Genomic DNA, 23689 nt, shown 5'->3' on the forward strand with positions numbered 1-23689 from the left:
ATCTTGGGGTTGCTGTCATTGTAGGTCTGCAGCTAAGCTTGTCTCAGTCCTGCCTCAGGACCCAGATCAACTTTAAAATGCTCCTTGCTTTCATCAAAAGGTGCTTTCCCCAAAAGCCCCTCTGCTAGGAGTTCTAGCGGTCAGACAGGCCATGTTAAACATCGATCCATCAGGAAGCTTAAACCAAAAGAAGTTTGTCTTGTCCATGTATCTGTCCTCATCCACATTTGGGCCTGACCACAGCCTTAGATGTCTTTATGTTCTTATACCCAAAACGCCTTCACTTTCTCAAAAACAGTTTGACAGCCAGTGCCTGGGTCCCCACTCTCCCTGTAGTTGCAGTGGCATTGAGAAACTGGCTAAAAGTCGGTCTTGTATTTATGCTGCGATTATAGAGGTGCTAAAGGAAGTAGAATGTAGTTTTCTTTCTCTCTGAGTGTAAACCTGGAACAATAGAAACATGATTAAGGCCATAGCTGGTCAATCACTTACTGAATCTAGAGGATAGAAACCACTGTATGGGGAAGGATTCTACTGTATTGAGTAACGGATTCAATAATTACTGAGATCCAAGAGCAGGAGTGATGGGAACAAAGAAGGAAGGACACAGGTTTTGTCATGGCTTGAAATATACCAGAATTGCTATTGGCTGGTATACCATGTGGATGGGGGAACATTAAATTTCATATTAAATTGAGGCTAGCATTCTACTTTATCCTTCAGTGTACTAAAAGTAGCCGTGTCATCTCCTTTTGTCTAGGATTACTGCACACTCGCTATAGTGCAAATGATCAAATCGCCCTTAAAAACCTCCAGTCTGATGTTACAGAGAGGAAGTTGGACTTCACCAAGGTAACACACCTTTGTGCCTTCTAGTGAGCTAAAGGTGCTGGACTGTAAAAATGTGATTGCTGGCCTGTTCTATAGGCTATAGGCTTGTGGTTTTTTTTTTCTTTAGTCAAATGTTGAATTAATGAACCAGAAAAATCCAACCACAAGTAATTAAGGATTTTATAGGAAAGTATAGAATCTATATGTACATTTTAAAGTAACTCTTCAGTAATCACGGACAATGTGTAAGTTTGTAGTGCCAGAAAAAAGTAGGATGGTCTATTTCAATTTGAGAGTAGGAGAGGGGAGCCAGAATATCGTGCCATGTACCATTGTGAAGGCCAGGAGGAAATACTTTGAAATAAAACAAGCTAGTACAGGTTGTTTTAACTGAAAAAAAAGTATCAGTAGTGTGAAATAGATACAAAAAATTAGAAGTCAAATTTGTATAATGAAGTGATTCAGACTAGAGGTTAAAGAACTCTGTACACAGCGGTTAACATTGCTAGATCACATCCCCTAGGTTCTGTCAAATGATTTTGATTATTCTTTTGGCCCGGAGTGGGAGTCCTGATATTTAACTCTTTGTGCAAAAGGCAAAATGAAGCTTTGATGCAGAGCCATGCATCACACACATGCAAATCTTAAAACACTTAAGCTGCCAGGCCCCAAAGCTCTTGTTTCCTTCTTTATTCTGGAGGTCTGGCCCCAAAGAGCTTACCTGCTGTGTTGTATTAATATGTTCTTATAAAAGATTAAGAGATAAACATGTCTTTTTTTTTCTCAAAAATGTATATCTTTGATTTAGTAAGGATTCAGGGGTCCCTAACCCCAATATCCCAAGGTAAAGGATGCTATTCTACTTTGGCTTCTATTGCTGTGGCACAATCATCTTGGGAAGGAAAGAGTTTATTTAGCTTACAGGTTAAAGTTCACCATCACGAGAAACCAGGACAGGAGCTCACTCAATGCGGGAACCTAGAGGCAAGAACGTAATCAGACTCCATGGATGAATGATGCTTACTGGCTTGCTCTCTGGTTTATTCAGTTAGCTTTCTTATACAGTCCAGATCTACCTGCCTAAGGATGGCACTGCTCGTAGTGGGCTAGGTCCTCCTACATCAATCATTAGTCAAGAAAATACTTCGCAAATACACCCATAAGCCAGTATGATGGGACATTTTCTCAATTGATATTCCTACTTTGCAGATGACTCTAGCTTGTGTTACATTGACAAAAACTAACCAGTGAAGATGCTATTCTGGACCCTAAGATGTGAGATATAGTTGTTGGCATTCAAAGTCTGTTCTAGAGGGGCACACTGTGACAAGAATTTAACACGAATTGGTGTACTTGATTTGTTTCCTGGGAGCAGAGCAGGAAGTGGGTGGGGCATAAGCAGGAGAAACTGTGGTCACTGGGAATGGAGGCTGAAGGAGAGGCTGGGGAAGGAAGATCTGAGTCTCAGAAGGATGGGAACACTGCTGATATGAATTACTATGTTCATAAGAAAGATTTTAGGGCAAGAGATACAACACAATCTTAGAATATTTGCATAGTACATATGTGGCTCTGGGTTCTATCCCAGCATCATAGAAAGGAAGAAAATGTTTCAGTTGACCATAGTTCCCTTCAGTTTTCCAGAAGGAGCTGGAAATTTCCAGCATTGTCCTACTGATTGATGTTAACACTAATTAGTTTGGTAATTAAGGATGATCCAGAACTTTGGAGCCATGTGGCCTAATTCTCTCTCTCTCTCTCTCTCTCTCTCTCTCTCTCTCTTCCTACACACACACACACACACACACAGAAAGAAAGAAAGAAAGAAAGAGAGCACCTGTACTTACTCTGGACACACACACACATGGGCTGGTGTATCTGCACATAGACAAATGTATGTACACAAGAAAGAAACTTAGGAAAATATAGAAATGTATTTTCTTTCCCTCTTTATCTCTCCCTCATGTGTGTGTGTATGAGAGGCAGACACATACATATGCACACACATACACACACACACACACACAGAGAGAGAGAGAGAGAGAGAATGAGAGAGAGAGAGAGAGAGAGAGAGAGAGAGAGAGAGAACCTGAGCACAGTCGCTTTCTGTGGCTGAGTCATCTGCAAATCACATCTTCTCAACATCTGCTCTGGAATTGCCTGGATCCATTTAATCCAATCCCTAGTGTGACTTTCAACTTTTCCTTCTAACCAGAAGCTTTGAAAGCTTGTCCTGTATGTGTTATAAGGCCACTGCCAAGTGTTGAAGCATTCCACCAGATTCCTCACCTGGGTCAGTGCCCTAATATTCAGCCTCTCTCATCACTCCCCTCCCCAAGCATATCAAGCCTGTGCCTCTTCTGCCAAGTGGTTGTTTAAGAGTAAAACATGGGACATGTTCACTTCTTTTAAAAATATATATAAATTCAAGTTTTCCTGATACTAAAATTAATGAGAATATCATGTAGAAATTTAGGAAAATGGGAGCTGGGAGATGACTCAGTCAGTGCAGCATATGTCTCATAAACTCGGAGACTTGAGTTTAGATCCCCAGAATCCACACAAAAGCCAAGCATGGTGGTGTGTAGCTGTAACCCCAGCATCATGGGAATGGAGCAGGAGTAATTTATTGTCTAGCTGGTTTGCCCAAATTGCTAAGCTCCATGTTCAGAAGTAGTCTTTGTCTCAGAGAGCAACAGAGTATGACACCTGGTATCAACCTCTGGACACATACACTCACACACTGTTACATATGCTCGCACACACACACACACGTACACACTCTGTACGTGTGTGTGTGTATGTGTGTGTGTGTGTGTGTGTGCTGGTGCATCTGTACACAAACAAATGGCCACACACAAGAGAGAAACTTAGGAAAATACAGAAATGTGTACATCAAAAATATTGATTTCCCTTTATTGATTATCCTTTCCTTATTTCCCCTGTGCTTAAAAAACATGCATTAACAATGCACATCAACTCTCATGGCTTTCTTCTTTCATGCACTATTCCAATATGAACAAATCCTGCATCGTTTAAGAGATTTATTTTTTTATTTTTAAATTCTGCCGATTATATGAGGCAATTGCACATGCTGCAATTCCCCCTATTTAAAAGCATTGATTCTCGTTGGTTTCCAGTGGCTGAGAGGAGGAGGGAGGGGGGACTTTTTATTTAATGGGAACAGAATCCTAGTTTTACAAGATGAGTTCTGGAAATGGTGAGGGCTGCATGGCATTATAGAATGCATTTGACACAGGGAAATGTACACTCAGAGTGGGTAAGATGGCAACTCTTCTATTAACCACAGTAAAAACACAGGTGAAAGGTTGATTCTAGCCAGCTTTTTACTGCTGGATTGCATGCCTGAACTCTCTAGTCTCCAGTGACTGTGTGGAAAGACAATGGCTTTGAGATGAGGAGCAAGGAAGGCTCCTATTTCCCATGTGTTTTGAAGCTCTGCATCCCCGTTGCTTCTCAGACGAGTAAATGCAAGTCTGAATTGCTCTTGTATCCAGGACACAGTAGCCTGAGGTTGAAAGATTACTCAGCAATGGTGCTTCTCGGTCTGCCTTATGGAGGTGAGCAGGTATGCAGCAAGCAGAGGCAGTGGAGGCAGTGGGTGTCTATGAGGAGATAGATTCCAATCTGGAAAATGCAGTCATAGGTTGCAGAGCTATACTGGCAAAGGAAAGAATTGTCTCACCCAGTGGGGAGAAATACATATTTCAAAGACAGATCATACTGCGTGCTTCTCCTTTGGAAATATAAATTGCTGCAGGAAGAAAGCCATTTCTACCTCAGTGGCTCAGAGTGGGATTGCTTCGAGTATCTGACACTTACCTGCCTCTTATTTCAACTTAGGAAATGATGGCCTTCTTAGTCATATGCCTTAAGGCGAAAGTGAAAAGCAAACGCAGTGGGTAAGAAATGGGAAACTATGAAAACAGCTACCAGCTCTACAAAATCATGCTGGAAACACTTAAAATAAATCAATATCTTAAAACATTTCAAAGAAATCAACAGCAGCGTCTCCATGCAAGAGATTGAAAAATATAATCTCAGAAGACAGTGGTCGGGAGATGGTCTATTGCCAAAGCCAGACTCAAACCCAGCCCGGTTGTCACTCATCTTGAACATGTATCACTTTTGAAACTGATGGTTTTCTACATTCTTTCAAATCAAGTCTTACATCTTTTAACTTTATTTTACATGAAAGATATCTCCCTTCAAAGCCACCTTTAGTTAACCTTTAGTTAAAAGGCAGAAGGGGTGTTACTCCAAAGTAGTTTGATTTGAGACAAACTGTACTTTTATAATTTGTCTCTTCTCAGTGTATGTGTATGTATGTGTGTGCGTGTGCGTGTGTGTAGCTGTATTCACCTGTGCATGTAGAGGCCAGAAGTTGACATCAGTGTCTTTGTTGATTGGTTTTAGCCTCATTTTTGGAGACATGGTCATCTTGATCCTGCCTCCCTAGCCCTGTGGTTATAGGCACATCCTGTTGTGTCCTGCTTTTTATGTGGGTGTTAGGGATCCAAATTCAGCTTGCCATGCTTGTGCAGAAGCACTTTACCAACCAAGCCATCGCCCCAGCTCTAGGTGAATATTATATTTATCTATTGGTCTCAGTGAAAAAAACTAGATTTGATAAATAAAACTTGCCTTACAGGAATATTGGAATATATGTTAAAGGGTGAAAAGTCTCTGGTTTCCTTTGTAATTTCCCTAATTTTATTTTGGGGATCTTTTGTCGACCCCCAATCTAACAATTGTTCTGATCATTTGGATACTGTCTCTAGGCAGTTAATTCCAGCAGACCACAGGGGTTTATAATATTCAATATGCACCTGGTATGTAGATAGATGTTCAATAAATATTTGTCACCTGAATCACTAAGCATATGGTCTGCCTGTAACTGTAATGTTATAGACAACACCAAAAAGCAGTTATAGGCAAGTTCAGTGAGATGCTTCTGTTGCTCTGATCATGTCAGTTATCTACTAACCTCTGCTGAGTCATAGGAAATGTAATATACACAAATGCTTGTAATAATTAATGTTCACTTTTGACTTGACAAAATCTAGAATCACCTGGGAGATGATTCACCTGGGAGAAACCTGTGGGGGTTTCTTTGAAGTTAGCTGTTGTGTGACTTATCTTAATTGTGAGTTGCACTATTTCACTGGTGAAATCCGGGGCCTTTTTGTTGTGGACACAGTGTGATGAGCTTCTTTTAGCTGCTGCTGCTGCTGCTCTGACTTTCCTTCCATGATGGACTATACCTTGAACTGTGAGTGAAATATACCTACCTACCCTTCCTTCCTTCCTTCCTTCCTTCCTTCCTTCCTTCCTTCCTTCCTTCCTTCCTTCCCTCCTTCCCTCCTTCCCTCCCTCCCTCCCTCCCTCCTTTCCTCCCTCCTTCCTTCCTTCCTTCCTTCCCTCTTTCCCTCCTTCCCTCCTTCCCTCCTTCCTTCCTTCCTTCCTTCCTTCCTTCTCTCTTTCCCTCCTTCCCTCCTTCCTTCCTTCCCTATTTCCCTCCTTCCCTCCTTCCCTCCTTCCCTCCTTCCCTCCTTCCCTCCTTCCTTCCTTCCTTTCTTCCTTCCTTCCTTCCCTCCTTCCCTCCTTCCTTCCTTCCTTCCTTCCCTCCTTCCTTCTTTCCCTCTTTCCCTCCTTCCCTCCTTCCTTCCTTCCTGTTACTTTTGTCAGGGTATTTTTAATCACAGCAACAGAAATGAAACTAAAACAAGGCTCACTTCGAGAGACACCTTCACACTGGCATCTCTCTTTGTTCTTCATACCTTGCCTGTGAAGAAGAGAATGAGACAGTTTTTCCTGGGCATGGTTCTGACCGGCGGCTGGCAGTGTTGATTCAGCCAGGAACAGTGTCACCCTGAATAACAAGAGCTTGAGAAATCAGTTCAGATTCACACATCTCATTAGCACCCTCTCCTCTTCCTTTTGATGGAGTCAGAAATCACAGTCACACTTTGCAGGCCTCAGGTAGTGAAATGGCAGCTGACTCTATCCAGGCTCCCCTGGGCCTCCAGGACCTATTGGGATGATGCCCGAGGTCTGTGCCCCCAAGGAAGCCCTCAGCAAATATGTCCCTGAGCTTTGCCTGGGGGAACCAGACTGTCACTGCCAGTATCAGAGTCCTTTCTGTGTGAGTTCCAAGCAGAACTGGCAGCTTTTTATTCCTAACAATACAGTCATGCTGATTCTGAGGCCCAGACTCTCACAGGATTCTGAGCCCCCAAGATTGGGGGCCCTTTGACATTGGTGATTCCAGTACCAGGAAGGTTATCTTTTAACAGGCTCCATTTCAATCTTTTTCTCAGATTATATATAGCCATGCAAATCAAGGCTTCTCTGAGGTCTGGGGCCTCTGCAAACCATGCCTCAGGATGGGTTCCAAGTCATGTAGGTCAGTTCACCCTCTTTCCTCTATGTCTATGTACCCTTAAGGGCCACCAAGGAGTTGGTTACAAATACAGATTCTAGCCCTCATCCCAACAGGTCCTAATTCAATTTAAGCCTGGAGATTAAGGTGTTCAGATATCTACCCCCACCCTGTGAGATTTTTAAGCGCGGGTTGTCACTGGCCCAAGTTTGAGGAAACACTGCCTTGCAGAGTAAGAGCAACACTGCAGGTTCCAAGTTGGGTTTTATTTTTTTCCGCCAAAGATCAATGTCAAAGGAATTCCCACTGGGTATGATTACACCCATCGTGGGGTGCACAGGAACAATTATTATCAGAACTAAATTTAACTAGGATGGGAGGGACTGTGTACTGTCAAATGGGCTCCAGGTGCACTGTCATTTTCTTGTATGCAAATCGTAGCCATGGGAGTGCTACAGGGAGAAGAGTGGAGTAGGGAGAATGCTACAGAGACTACAGAGACGGGAAGCCTGCTGGAAACATGCTATAAAAGCACCGACTCCTTCTAACCTGTCTCCAGCCCCCTAGCTTCTACCGATCTGTCTTAAGATGGAGGCATGGGCATTTGGGTCTTTCAAACTACAGGTAATTATTGTGCTGCACTGTAGCATCAGAGGTGCTAGGGAGGCATCTCCTCGCAGCTGGAGACTCAACCAGGTTGACCTTGAACTGCAGAATGACCTTGAATTGGAAGATGTCAGCATGGCTGGAAGAGATGCTCGAAGTGTTGTCCTTGTCCAAGAGTTGAAAACTCTTTTTGTTTTTAAACACTGAAGGAGGTTTAAAACGGACTCCCCATTCTCCACCCCCATCTCTGGTTATTTTTTGAAATTTGTGATTTCTCACATAACTTTAAAAAGTAAATAAAGGCATAGAAACTGAGGGAGCCGGGCATGGTTGCACATGCATTTAATCCCAACATCTGGATAGCAGAGGTAGACAGATCTCTTGAGTTCAAGGCCAAGCTGGTCTACATAGGGTGCTGTTTACTGGCTTGCTCCTCATGTTGTGCTCAGCCTGTTTTCTAGTTGCACCCAGGAATACCAGCCCAGGGATTGCATCTACCACAGTGGGCTAGGTTCTCCCATATCAATCATCAATCAAGAAAGTAGGTACTACAGACTTGCCTATAGGCCAGTCTTGGTTTTTTTTTTTTTTTTTTTTTTGGTTTTTCGAGACAGGGTTTCTCTGTATAGCCCGGGCTGTCCTGGAACTCACTCTGTAGACCAGGCTGGCCTCGAACTCAGAAATCCGCCTGCCTCTGCCTCCCGAGTGCTGGGATTAAAGGCGTGCACCACCACCGCCCGGCTTCCTATAGGCCAGTCTTAAGGAGGCATTTTTTTTTTCAATCGAGAGTCCCTTTCCCCAAATGACTCTAGCTTGTGTCATCACAGGGTTGTATGCAGAGTCACGTGCTCAGATAGAGGAGAACACTTAGTTATTTAACAAATGAATATTAAAACTACCATAAAGGAAACTCAGATCCTACCCTTGTTCTCTTACATCTTGGGAAAGGCAAAGCCCAGGCTTTCTTTCATGGTACCTGGGCCTACCCCTTATAAATGCTTTTTCTTGAAATGGCAGCAGACCAGTTGTGACTCTGTTCACGCTCCCAAATCACCTCCATCAGGGTCACTAGTGCGTGCATGTGGGCTAAAGTCCTTAGTACTCTACTCTCAGGATTCCAGATCTGATGGGGAAGCTGTGCTCAGTGTTCAGGGTGATTCTCAGATACGCTAGGGTTTGATATCTGCTCTTGAATGCGTGTGTATCCTAGCGATGCCTTTTGGCTTCCAAGGCTGTGGTTTGTTTGTTTGTTTGTTTGTTTTTAATGATTTTTTAAAAAATCATTATTTCAGAGCCTGTGGGATGTTGTACACAAGCTCCAGAGGGCTCTGTCATACTAAGTGCTGGGCTGTGGTCACACTAAGTGCTGGGCTGGAATCAGCCTTCTGCAGCACTCAACACACATACATAAAAACACAAGAAGAGAGGGGGAAGAGTGGGATTCTCCTTTTTGTTCTTAATCTGGCTAGACATGGTACAAAAAAAGTAAAAGAGAAAAGAAGCATAGTGTCTTATTCTACACAGTAGTCATTTACATAAGGAGTGCTAATTAGGAAGTATGGAATTCCTTGATCATTTAAAATGTGGACAAATGCTTCCCACAGAGTAGCAGTGAGCTACAGCTATACTCTGTATACTGGTATACATCCATCTTGGTATATGCCATTCTGGTAAGAGAAGCCAGCTGATTGACTAGTCTGGGAAACTGAATTTGGCCATTTGATTTTCCTAAGGTGTCTAGAACATCACTCGCTCACAAGCATACCTAGGTCTCTATCCCTCCAGAATGCTCAGGTTTGGAATCAAGAGTGTCTTAAAGGCCTTAATGAGAAACTCAAGTGTTCCTTCTCCAGCATCCCCACGACCTGTAAGAGTTCACTACCTGTATTCTTATGAACTGCTGGAATAATTGAGATTTTTTTTCTACTTTCTAGGAGACATTGGCATCACAGAACACAAGAATGATACCACCTGTTGTCATTTCCCGGCTGATTGATGGAAAGAAATCAGTGGAAAATGGAGCTGTGTTGCCACAAGCGATTGCTCAGCCTCAGCTGCATCCCACAAAGCCAGCTTTGCCCAGGCACGGTGGAGTGAGCACGCACAGGCCATTTGCTCTATCTCCAGACAAATTAGGAATTTTGACTCCATCGGATGAACAAAGACTAGAGACAGAACCACTGTCTACGCGGGATAATCTAGGCAAAGTCCCCCACAGTGGGTTCTCATCTATCACCATTACTGCCCGACGTGTGGGCCCTCCAGCCAGCAACATGGTATGGGACACTTTTAGGGACCCACAATGTCCCAATTGTGAGGCCAAGGATGCTCTGTTCCAAAGCCCCCCAGTTCTGGCTAGTGGTGCTCATCTATGTCAGCATAATAGACCGTTCACCTGTACAGAGTTCCCCAGCAATGGCTCCGCAGAGGGACTGAAGGTTTCCCAGGCTCACTCAAGGCTGTGTGCAAGGCAGGACTACTGGGTCACCCAAATGGATGACAATGAGGACAGTTTTTCTTCAGACAATTCACCATCAAAAAAAGTCCCAGTGGTGTTCAGTTCTTGTGTCCACCTCCGGGTGTCTCAGCACTGTCCCAATGCCATTTACTATTTGGACAAGTCTCTTTCTGTCCCCCTTGAGCAACCTCAAATTGCTAGCCCCAAAATGCACAGGTCTGTCCTGTCTCTCAGCCTTCGCTGTAGTTCCCACCAGTTAACAGCAGATGGAGTAGACAGCCCAGCTAATGGAGAGCCAATCAACAGAGCTCTATCACAGGAACTCCAGGGAAAGCAGGACTCACAATGGGGCCAGCCACAAGAAGGTCACTGGAAGGAGAGCCCAGCATTGGTGCCAGTACATTTGGGAAGTGGCCCATGCCCTCGGACTGGCTCTCCTCCACTGGAAAATGTCGAATTTGGAGATATGGGAAGGAACCAGGTCCCAGTACGAAAGGAGAAAGAGGACCATGCAACATGTACCAGTAGCAGCCATGCCAACCAACTCTCAATCCATATTCCTGGCTGGAGTTACAGGGCTGGTGAGTAGATGTCCACCTGCAGGAGGGTACCCAATATCAGTGTCCAGCTAAGGGAGTGCTATTGAATTTCTTCCGCACAACTCATCTCAGTAGATTGATCACTGAGCATTTGGTCATTGCCCCAAGTCAGCAGCTCATAAGTTAGCCCTGACATCTGATTAGACAGATGTTCTCAGATGATACATTTGTAGATAGCAAGAAGTCTTCTCTCAAGATCCTTATCCCAACAATAGTGCCAGGCCATACAAGGCAACTCATAGCAAGCAGTGGCTTCCAGAGCAGCTGAAATAGAGCATGCTCACATCACATTCCAAAATAGGGTAAGTAGAATAAAACATCACCCACAGTCAGATTTTGTTTTTAACTCTACAGGGGTCCAACAACTGAATAGTGAGAGTTCTAGAATTCTGAGGGTTTTACTTTTTAATCCTATGATTGATAAATGCATTAGCATCAACATTTAAAAACTACACCGGAGTTGTATAATAGTGTGTGTGTGTGTGTGTGTGTGTGTGTGTGTGTGTGTGTAGTTAAGTACAACATGTTTTCTAATGGGAAAGTTGGAATGTTCCTTACCAATCAGCAGCAAAAGGAATCATGTGTCCTGGGTTGTGTCTGGAGCATCCTGGCTGGCCTTTTTTTTTTTTTTTGCTATTTCTGCTATTTCAAGGCCAGACAGAATTTCCCAGGTGAGCTTCCCTGAGACCCTTTGGCTTTCAGGAGAGGAAACAAGTCTGTCTTGGAGGGAGGGAAGCAGCCCAGATTTCTCTGTCTCTGTTTCAGTTATACTTTCTGTGAGAATGACTGGTTTATGAGTCATGGACTTTCCACTTGGGGAAAATATTTGAAAGAAATAATAGTAAAACTGAAAATGCAGCATATGCATGATAATTTGATAGCATGAATTTCTTATCCATTTAGCATTTATTAATTAATAAAAATGACTGTAAAACACTTAAAAACTATAATGCATGTGGAAGTGTTAAATGATGTAATTAATTTTAACAAGTGTAGATATATTGAATGTTCAGAGATCTTTAACGTCAATTCAATATAGCTTTTGGATTGATTAAACTATTGAAATGCCTGCATCAACAGACTCATTGCATGCAAGAAAATGCAAGCAGTCGTTCTGTGTTCCAAAGATAAACGCCACTTTTGTATTTAAGACAAATACTCAAGCTGAACGCTTCATCCTCCTTATTGATGATGAGTCCAGAAATAGAGCGACTGCACTCTATGGTGAGTGTGACTAGATGCTTTGTTTCACGATATAGAATAATCACTTGGAAATTTTTTTAAAATCTCACCAAAGGCTCTTTAAAAATAACCAGATCCAGATCACAAACACGTCTCAGGGCAGAGTGGCTTCCCTGCGGCTTTGAAAAGAGGCTGGCTGTTCCTAGGCAGGTTAGTGGAGGTTAGTTCTGCCTCCTGTGGAGCTGACATCCCTCGGAATAGTAATGCATTATAGAGACTGTAAATGTATTTAGAGCCTGACTCTAAATCACAGGACTGAATCCTATCATTTGAAGAAAGCCACAGAGGCTCAAAGAACCCTGAGCATCACGTTTCTATTTTCTAGCTCAGTGAATGTGGACAGTGACGTAGCCACTCCAAGCACTTATGCTTCACTCAGTAATTAGTATTCTTGAATGTCGTCTTCAAGCTTAGGTTTAGTTCCTATTCTCTATGAGCCCCAGATGGAATTTTTGAAGAGAAGAAGTATCATGTGAACCTCGGCAGTTTCTATCCTAATATCCAACACCACAGAAAACATTAAGGATTGAGGAGACATGCAAAGAAATAATTCCTAACCCTAAGGCCCAAAGGACAGAAGAGAGCCCTATGTCTTTTAGAAAGCTGTGCTTCATTAGAATAGGGGGTAATTTATTGTTTGGGACATGTGCCTCTAGTGTGCATGAATGCATATATGTGCACACACACATACACACCTACCTTGTTTGCGTACACTCTCACTCATGTATGTCTACACTAATTTTCAGTGGGCTCCGTTTCTTATTGGATAATGAGGAAACATCTCTCTCCATGCCACAGAATTCTTGCCTGAAGTTTATAATCATCATTGACTAGCTCTAATGATCACAGTCTATTCTGGTACAGGGTGTGTCATTATCGCAGGGAGCATTTGCAAGCTCATCTGCCACCCACCCTCACAGAGCCTTTTAACCTTAACACAAGTACTCTCAGACCATGGCCATGCTCATTAAGACTTGGAGGACCCATGCATTACCTTTCAGCAACTGACGTTGTATCAAGGCATTCTCGATAGCTTCCTGTGGCTACATACACTTAATGGGCTTCATCCTTCTTACTGTCTGAAGCTATTCCTTTTATCTGAACCCTACCCAAGCAGGATCCCCTCTGGCCTCACTTTGCTGACACTCAGCTGCCTTTGTAGGTGCTGCATGGGAGAGTCTATAGATAGAGTCAAGACAATTTTAGCTATAGTCACTAGATCATTGGATAGAAAGTTCTCTAGATGGTATTACTGAGTAAGCCTCGAAGATAAGTACCTGGGAAGACTCCTAAGGTGGTGGTGGGGAGATGAGATACATGTAGCTACATCATGAAAAACTGGTAGGTTCTATCCCCTGAGAGAAAACTTTCCAGCAAAATGTGTGGGTACTCGCTTCTCCTTTGGGACTGAGGTTAAGAGTTGATTCTCTTTCTGCCTACCTTCTTGCTCCTTGATGCTTTGTCTTTACTGTTAGTGAGCATCCTGTGGGTACAGTAGAGGGAAACATCATACAAAACTCTGCCTTTGTTGTGAGGGAAGCTTTCATCGCTGTTACTACCCTGTGCTCATCATCAGCATGAGGAATAATAATGGTATGTTTGTTGTTAAAATCCCCAATGCCAGATCCTGGCTTATAGCCATTATTTTAAATCATCTAAACAGTTCTGTAGGGAAAGTATCAGTTATGGCTATCTTGTAGACAAGACAAACAAGGCTTAAAGATAAAATGACGTACCTAAGTCTATGTATCCATTAAGTGCTACAGCTGTGTCTGTGGCTCCTGTTGCCTCCTTGCCAGTGATAACACTGGGCAGAGTAGTCAGGGTGTTGTGGTAACCAGTAGTGGGTCTGTCCCCACTGTCACCATAGAAAGTGGTATTTAAAGATGGCTCAGGAGCATCTCCTGGGGTGGTGGCACAGTGGGCTACAAATGGATTTCTGATAAACTGTAATAAGTTTACTTATTAATTTAGTTAAAGCTCATCAGCTCGGAGCTCCTTCCCTAACCCAAATCTGGGTCTCTGTGCCACTGTGTGGGATTTTTAATATTAATCTAGGGGCTGGAGAGAAGGCTCAGCGGTTAAGAGTACTGACTGTTCTTCCAGAGGTCCTGAGTTCAATTCCCAGCAACCACATGGTGGCTTACAACCATTTGAAATGGGATCTGTTGCCCTCTGCTGGTGTCTGAAGACAGCTACAGTGTACTCACATACATATTTTAAAAAGAAGTCTTCTAATATTAATCTAAATGATTCTGACCTCAGTTTGTGTGATTGATTCATTATTGATTCTGATACATTAACTGTTGCTTAGTTCATTTTGTATCTGTGATCCATCTCTGAAGCTCTTTTCCTCCCTGAGACATCCATGTAGATACAAAGCAAGATACTGTGTTAGATGCTATTGGAGAGAAGACTAAGGACTATGGTGCCCTGCTCTGTGGTAGGGCCATGGCCAGTGTACATGCTCTAAAGCCTTGGTTCTCAACCTTTGGAGAATGCACATCAGATATCCTGCATATCAAATATTTATATTGCGATTTCTAACAATAGCAAAATTACAGTTATGAAGTAGCAACAAAATAATTTTATGGTTGGGGGTCTCCACAACATGAGGAACTGTATTAAAGGGTTGTAGCATTAGCAAGGTTGAGAACCACTGCTCTAAAAGCATTAGTCTGAGTGGCTGGAAGGAAATAGCCCCTGCCAAGCCACTGCATGGATACCAAATCTGCTTATATTTCTAGATATGGGATGTACATAATGATATAGCTTTATTTCATTTAGACATCAGACTTACCTGAAGAGAAGATGCCTTCTGAATTCAGCTTTCTCACCATAGAGGACTTATTTTTACAGAGCTTAGACAGCATGGGAAGAAATGTTATTTTGCAAATGTATCCTCACCCCCAATAATCTAGAATTAAATGAAACAATCTTTTGTTCTTTCTTTTCCCCTCCCCTTCCTTCTTCTTTTCCCTTCACTAACCTGTACTCCTCCTCTTCTTTTTCTCCTCCTCTATCTCCCTCTTGTCTCCTTCCTTCTCTTCTTCCCACATCTACACTCTCTTCCCATTTCATTTATTCTCCTCCTCTCATCCTCTCCTCTCTCCTGTCCTCTAACAAAGGAAAATGTGCTTATCTTTGAAGGCCACATGCATTGTATGGCATTTACTCAGCTCTACTGTTTTGGTGGGAAAGCATTGTGATGCATAGGCTTATACGGCTGTTGCCACTAAAGCTTTATGTACAAAGGCAAGTGATATGACGGACTTAGCCTGCCTATAATTTGTGACCTTTGATCTAGAACTACTTGCCAGTATTGCTTCTTGTGTTCTTAGAACTAAGACTCTGTGTTGGAGATCAATGGACAATCTATATCCTAAGGCATGTTTGTGAGAATCACTATGGATTGAAGAAAGATGAAGTGATGAAAAGATAGGAAAGGTATTCTTGTGTACAGATAAAACAAAGGTCACAGCCACCTCAGGATTGGGAATGGCTCTTCAGTATTGCTCTGAGCTGGAGCAAAAAGGCTGGGCCTTTGTATCCCAAGGAGTAGATATGACCTTGAATGAGAAGCTCTTGCTTGCTGGTTAGTTCTCTAAGGTGGACTAATGAGGGGTATCTCCCCAGAGGGTCCCATAGAGTGCATATAAGAGCTGACCAACCTGCCACTTTCCACTTCTCCTCTTATCATTCCCAGAAATGAGTTAGGAGTCTTCCTGAGTTCTACCTAGGACAAGACTGCAGGTGGGTTATAGACCGTCATCTTCTCACCCATGTAAAGATAGCAGTGAACTATTTTCCTAGTTAGCCTCTGCTCACTCACTCAGGAGCACACTGGGCAATTGTGAGAATAGACTTGGACTGGGGACAGTGGTGAAGATGTTGCAAAGTGTTTAGACGCAGAGCCATGTTTTTTAAAAGCCTTTTTAAATACATTTTAAATAAAAAATTTAGAGTACTGATGATTAAAATATTATTAATACTTTGTAAGTAACAACTAAAATATTGAAGTAATCAAAAATAATTACTTCACTTTCCCCTTCTTTTTCCTCAGCCATTTCCAAGGTCTGTTCTTCCAACTCCTTCCATACCTCACCATTCACTCTCAAATTGATAACCTATTCTTCTATGAGTATTACTGTTACACACACACATACACACACACACTATATCAATATCACTGGACATGTTAACAAGGAGGAGAAAAGTCTCAAATCTTACAGAGTCACACCCCTGGACTAGGGAATACAAGAAACTGATGATTGCTGAGCAAGGGAAATCTAGTCTCTGCAAAAGATAAGCCCTCCTTTTGGTTATTCAGGACAAAGTGGTCAGCTCTGAAACTGTATACACAAACAACAAAAACATACTCAGCAGAGGTGTGTTTTAAAGGTAAGCTAGCAGGACTCACCAATGGACCAGATGGATGGTCAGCTGTAGGGACTGGGCTGTCCAGCATTGTGTATATCCCTCTGGATTTCCTGAGGTTGCTCCTGTTTGAGTACTTTGCAATGAGATAAAAAGTAACACTATAGCCATAATTTGTCCAGCTGATAAGTGGATACATGGTCATGACCAAGTAAGCAGTCTTATAGTTGTATTTTCTTATCTTTTCTGAAGCAAGAAAAATTGGGGAAAGTGGGTTTTTGTTTGTTTTATTAAGTATGACATGAGTCAGGGGGGTGTTTTAGTGTGCATATGAATACACAAAGAAACTGGAACTACATCTCAACAGTTTGAAGAGAGCAGGTGTCAACAAACAGTGATTCAGCCCAATCCCACAACCATTGATGTTCATTTATGTAACGTTCCCTGGCTACTTCTATAATAGTGACAGAGCTTGAGAGTTGGAAAAGAAATTGTGCAGCCCACAAACTGAAATATCTGTTACCTAGACCTTTAGATAAAGTGTGTCACCCATGCTCAGGGCTAATCTTTTTAGAATCTTAGGTCACTTGTCAGCAAGAACCTTATCAGTTCAGTAGAAGAGGTCGACCAGATGGTCACTTGAATTCTTTCATTGAGGGAGGGGGTTTTCTGTCATTGCAGCTGTCAGAAAAATTATCAGGGTAATTCTCAGTATCAGATGGAATGATGCCCAAACAGAAGGAGGTGTATTCTTGTCCTTTACCCCTTCACACCATTGACTCTAGGGGTGCCTCATATCATCTGACCAAAGCCTGACAAATTGCCTCTTGCTCTTTTCCTATTTCCTAAACTGTTCATCATGGCCACTAGCCCAGATTCCCCTTTTATTGTCAGCAACAAAGTCTGTCACTGTGTGCCAGTCACCATCGTCACTAATGATTGAGGCACCTGCTAAGCTCTAGCACCTTCTGGTACCTCCATACCAGAATTCCATCTGGACATTCTGTTCTCATTTCCTCCCCAATTAATGTTGGTCCTGGTTCCAGGCACTCTGCTGTTCTATGATTGGACTGTTCTGAAACAAAACTCAGGTGTGTAGGTTGCAGCCTTTAAAATGACACTCTGAAGAGGTAGGAACCCTGTAAATCACTGTCTCAACCCTGCAGAGCACCATGGGGCTTAGAGTGGATATTCAGGGTCTGGTTGCTACGAGAAGGTCAAATATACTCTGATGAACCAACAAAGCAACTGCTGTGACATCAGGGCCACTTGAGTGCCCTGTGTCTTCTTCCTTGCACAACCACTCCTCACACCGAGACCTAACATTCTCTAACCAAGGAAGGGAGGGATCCATGTAAGATTCACCACCAAGAGGTCAGTCGTGAAAACTACAGAATCCCTAATTGGTTTGAAAATGGGGGAGTGAGGTTCTCTAAACTGTGTTTCCCCTGAGAAGTCAGAAAAGTCAAATGCTATCATGAGACAAGTTTCAGATAGCTAAATGAATGTTGAAGAGGGAACATTTGAGCAGTGCTGCACAAAGATGTAGACGGTTTTCACAAAGATATGGAAAGTTTTAAATTGTTTTGTGTGTTATTACTGATAAGTCTGAATGAGGTGGCGTCATCCCTTCCAGGATAATAAATATACTTCTCCATCTCTAAGGTCCCGAATTTGCCCCTTTTCATCACCTAAGTCAGCTCTAGAAATCAAGAGCCATTTCTCCCCCACTTTCTTTGTTTTATGAGTCATGCCTTTCATTATATGAATGGGCTATGTCTCTACAATGTCAGTGAGAAAGTCATTACTAACGCTTCATTTGCTCAGGTTTGTCAGAGATTGGTAAAGAAAGACGGATTCAAGGACTGAAGGCTGACCAGATAATGGTCTGAATTTTTAAATTAGAGAAACATAGAGCAGCTGTCTAGACATGAATGAGTCATAGATAGCATGAGGATCACTAGCAGAGGCTCCATGGGGTGTTGATAGAAGACTCACTGCATTTCAGTCCATTCAGCTAGTTATTTACCACATTGTTCATAGGCGATTCATGTGTATCAAGCTACCACGTGAATTCGCAGTGGGACTCAATACCGCTCTATAGTTATTATTAGTCTTCGGTGTGGTCTGAGCTGTTTGCTAGAAATAGGATTAAACACAGTCCTAGAAGGACAAAGTGATACTGTGATGAGTTATGCAAAGAAGAGTGTTTTGGGTACAGATGACCTGGAAAGTGGAAAATAAAAAATGTGAGAAATAGGATCATATATATATATTTTAGTCTTGTGTCTTGGTCAAGCTTTTCTCCATCCCCAATAATCTTAGGGGAAATCTGAGACCTTTGGATGAGATGTGACTCTCTCTGGTGTGGCCCACCAACTCTGGAGAGCAGAAGACAAGTGAAGATGATAGAACAGACTCGAATCCTTTTTAAACTCTGATTTCAGAAGAGTTTGCTGTCAAATGTGGAAATGCTTCTCACATTGTTATCAAATACTTTGTTACCCAGTAGAGCACAGCCTGGGGACGGCATCTGTGTCAGTAATGACCTTGCTTCACAGCTGGGACACTGGAGTGCATAATATGAGCCTGTTTTGGAGAGTATAGAGAATTGTTCTTACTCAGGAAGGACATCACATCATCACCCCCAACACTATTCAAGAATCAAGGCCTCCAAACTAGTGCTGTCTTGTTTGAGATATTTGAGGAGATGGGTTTATCTCTTCTATGTATCTTGATTCTTAGGGTCTATCACAGGCTCTTCAGGGTTGAGGTGTCCTGGAGGACAGGTATGTGTAGTAGTAATATCTCTTTTTGCAGTGTTACCACAATTAGGTTTAGACTCTTTCCCTTGAAATGCCTACCTGCCTATTCTGATTGTTGTGACATATGACCTGTGGAAATGTCCCCAATCATAACCACAGGAGGAGCCTTATATATTAGCTTCTACGAGGTTGTCCATGGAATCAGAAATTGAACACCAAAGCTACCAAAATTAATTTTTTTTGTAACCATTTTCTCTATGAGTTGTAAGATTTGCATGCATGGACCTTATTCTCGGATCTCCCCCATTGACCTGGATTTATCATTTGGTTTGTTGACTGGCTGGCTGGCTGATTTTGGTTTTCTTGATACAGAACCTCATTATATATTCCTTGATGTCCTAGAACTTGCTGATGCTTCTGGCCTCTGTCTCTCCAGTGTTAGAATCACAGATGTACTATCAAACCCAGCTTTCCTATGCTCCTTGGTGTGCTCAAAAATCTTCCTGAAGTGTATAGTCATCATTCTATGACATTCATATGGATCCAATGAGGGAAAAAATAAAAAACCAACCCTCAGTACTCGTTGCTTCTAAGAGCTGTGAATCTTCTGAGCAACTCGGGGTTTCTCAGAGCCTTAGATTGTGCCACAACAAAATTTCAAAAGTTGCTAAAACTCCAGCTTTGAAGTCCAGCTCATACAAATATGTAGAAACTCATAATGACAGCTTTTTGCACAAAACATACTCCTCCTGGCTCTGTCCTATCTCTTGCATATATAAATACGTGAGTTGGACAAGATGGAGATTATATTGTTCTTTACTCCAAGGAGCAAACTGGCAGTTAAATGAAGTGGGATCTGGCTCTGGAATGTTCAGAAGATGAGGATAGAAACTTGAGCATTTTTGCTTGGATAAACCATGCTTAGATGTTTTTGTTCAGATGGCCTATGAAGACAGTAAGCATGTGAGTTTTCTCTAGCACTCCTGGGTCAGCACAAATGCTCTTTTGCATGTAAGTCTAAGTGAAACACTTCAGTGCAGAAACTATAGCCCACAGAGTTGTGAGTGGCAGAGCAGCTGACACCAGCCATAGAATTTGGAGGAGTGGCCCGCCAAATGCATGGAGTGTCATAATGCAGTGCATTTGGGAGGTTAGTGTGGGAGGAAGATCATGAGGATGTGACATGCTGTGTCTAAGCCCACTTTCCTCATCTTTAAAACTTGGTTGGGTTGTGGCTCTTTGGTGGCTATGGTTTCTTCTAGGTTGAATATTCTGTGTAAAGGTTGCTTAGAAAAAAATTTAAATGAATCAGCCCCTCACTTTTCTTATTTTACTATTTTATTTCTTTATTGAAAAAGTAAACCATGCAATATAAAGATTAAAATTGAAGTAAAAATAGAAACATGAAAATCAACATTAACCATACTACCCAGTAAGTCCTCCCATAGGTTATGTGAATTCATTCATGCACTAAACTTTTCTTTCTCCTTATATAATATTTCCTTTGCTCTCCTCTCCTTTTTTTTTTTTAAACGAAAAATGACATCATACATCTGGATTGTCCACTTATGTTGTCCATGATTCCCTGTTAAACATCTGATTATTGTAAAGCCTTCTACTGTATGATTTTACTTCACCTTGAAAACCAAAAATCATATTGTTAAATAGATTACTTTTATTTTAAAACTTTTAGAATAATGTGTTGACAAACATCCTTAAAAAGAGCCATGGAATTTCTTTGCAAGATTTCTAGGACTTTGGTGAGAAGACAGACATGATCATAATGTTCACGGGTATAGTTTTCTCGACACAGTAGTGTTGCCACGTGAACTCAACCTTCACTAAGCATCCTCAAACATCACGCTTCACCATTATAATGTTCTCTGTACAGTTTAATAAGACAGAAATGACATTCATGATGAAAGTCTATAGCTGTTAAAGCTTCTGATTTTTAAGTAACTTCAGATGGACAGTATCACAAGAGAGCAAGGGAAGTTACCAAGGAGCCTTGACTGAGCTTGTATCTCCTGGGCTCATCTCTCTCTCTCTCTCTCTCTCTCTCTCTCTCACACACACACACACACACACACACACACACACACACACACCACTTGGCTAGCAGCTTCTCAACCCAGACATGGGGTATTTGCTACTGTCATGTAGCAGTGTTAGGAGTTTCCGGGTCTCCACACATAGATACCAGCAGCACTTCTCCCTGACCCACTAAGGGATACACCCCCAAAATGTCTCCAGACATTGCCCTAGGTTGTAAAGTTGACCCTTGTAGTTAATCACAGATTATTAACTGAAACATCAAGGCTGGTCTTACCAATAGTATTAGCTAAGTGGCAAGTGAGGCTCGGGTTTCTAGAATACTCACTCACATGCCTTTTCTGTTCCAGGATTTCTCCCAAGATGCCATCTTGACTTTAGTCATCATGCCTGCTTCTGGTAATTTTCCACATTCAGAGTTTTTGTTGCCTCCATCACTTACCTTTTTACCTTTTCCTAACAGGCTTAGAAAGGTTTCTCTAGTCCATATTCTTCTCTTTATTTAAATCCGTAATCCTTTCAGATGAATTTCCTGTGTGGTGTAGTACAGGAATCTTTTTTTCCTACACACTGTATGCCACTTATCTGTGGGGACCATCGATGAGAAATCTGTTATTTCAGAACTGGCTGGCAGTACCACTCCTGTTTGGAATTCTTGTTTATGCAAGGATTTCCCTGGTTTATACAGGTGTTTCCTTGTAGGAATTTCATGCCACATGAATACTATGTGTGAGTCAGAAAAGCTCCCATCTATGCATGGGAAAGATGGGGTATCCTTTCAGCTATTCTTAGTGTGCCCCAGCGTCATAGAGAGGTCCAGCCACTACAGGATTCAGCCAAAGTGCTGCTAGACCCTGTCTAACATCCATTTTATACTTTAAGCAAGACCTCCCCAGTCTAATTCTGTACTCACTCATACACTGTTTTTAGACATTGTTTACCTACAGATGTTTTATGTATAGGTCTATGAAGGTATCCTGATAAAGGAAAAGATAAAAGCTTATAAAGTAAACATTATATTTAAAAGCATATAAAATAGATAATTAACATTATGAACAAGGGACACGAAAATAAAAGTTTCTAGACTGATTTCAGAAGCTAAAACATCCTCCTAAAAATGAAAAATCATATTAATTGAAACATTTTTTAAAAGGTCACAGAACTTTGGATACAGTTAAAAGCAATTACACAGGGACATGAAATATTTCTGTCACCTCTGGAACATGTGATCTTTGATAGTCAGTGTTCCACCACGCTCACCCCTGCAGGTCAGGGGTCAATATTCATGTCCATATAAACGGAAACAAACCTGTGGTCTTCCAATATGTAGAGTCTTGTTTCCTCACATTTGCCCTTAATGTCCTCCACCAGTATTTTATAATTTTCAGTGTGGATAAAATAGATCCTTTCTTCATATTATGAATGCCACTGAGTTTAAAACAATTCATTTCTCAACACATACATAATTGATTTCTATAAAATGATCTTTAATGTTGAGGTTCTCTTAAGAGGTCTTATCAAATACAGCAGTGTTGTATATATGGATTAGGAGTTTCTTGTTTCTTTTTTTTGTTTTGTTTTGGGTTTTTTTTTTTTTGGTTTTTTTCAAGACCGGGTTTCTCTGTGTAGCCCTGGCTGTCCTGGAACTCATTCTGTAGACCAGGCTGGCCTTGAACTCAGAAATCCACCTGCCTCTGCCTCCCAAGTGCTGGAATTAAAGGCATGCACCACAACCACCTGGCAAGTTTCTTCTTGTTTCTTAAACTTTCTTTTTGACAGTGTCATACATGAGAGTCCAGCCCTAAACAAGACATTTATTTGTTCCAGTTCTCTAATGGTCAGACAATTTATGTTGCAGAATAGGTTCTGAAAATAATATAGGAGATGAGAGATGGGGAAAGGCTCTGGAAGGCCATCCTCTATGTATGGCCATGGTTTTCATGACTTATTGCACAAGGCGTCATCACAAGTAGTATATAAAGAGAGGCACTGAGACAGCATCTTTGTCTTATTCCCTGTTATAAGAATGTTTTAAAATGTAGATTCCATCTATATAAGACTGTTGATATAAAAGACTTTATATTTCACCTTTATTGTGAAATATTTTACTAGTTTTTAAGTGAGCAGTTCCATGGCATTAAGTAAATTAATGATGTTTGGCAGCTCTCCCCACACCCATCCAAAGAACTCTTACTATCTTATAAACAAAACTCTGTCCCTATTAAAACTGACACTCCATCCCCTGGTGAGCACAGTCCACTGTCTGTCTCTGTACTCACTTCTCTGGGGACTTTATGTGAGTGGACTCATACCTCATCTGTCTTTTGGAAATGGATCAGTTTAGTTGCACACAACA

At 41.8% G+C, this 23689-nt stretch overlaps 1 protein-coding gene across 4 annotated transcripts in view; it reads left to right on the forward strand.

The window, feature by feature from the left end:
• Nucleotides 1-23689, forward strand: part of CUNH10orf90 (chromosome unknown C10orf90 homolog) — a 100525-nt gene that overhangs the window by 16995 nt on the left and 59841 nt on the right. Inside the window, exons 2-3 of one of the 4 annotated variants that reach the window (XM_028772553.1) lie at nucleotides 761-852; nucleotides 9775-10879. In XM_028772553.1, coding sequence (XP_028628386.1) covers nucleotides 761-852; nucleotides 9775-10879 — 1197 coding nt within the window. Of the gene's footprint in view, nucleotides 1-760; nucleotides 853-9774; nucleotides 10880-12761; nucleotides 12765-23689 lie in introns of those variants that run through there. The other 3 variants (XM_028772556.1, XM_028772554.1, XM_028772555.1) reach the window with 3 other exon arrangements.

This window comes from Grammomys surdaster, unplaced genomic scaffold (assembly GCF_004785775.1).
Source record: "Grammomys surdaster isolate TR1022 unplaced genomic scaffold, NIH_TR_1.0 214, whole genome shotgun sequence".
In the NCBI taxonomy this organism is placed as follows: Eukaryota; Metazoa; Chordata; class Mammalia; order Rodentia; family Muridae; genus Grammomys; species Grammomys surdaster.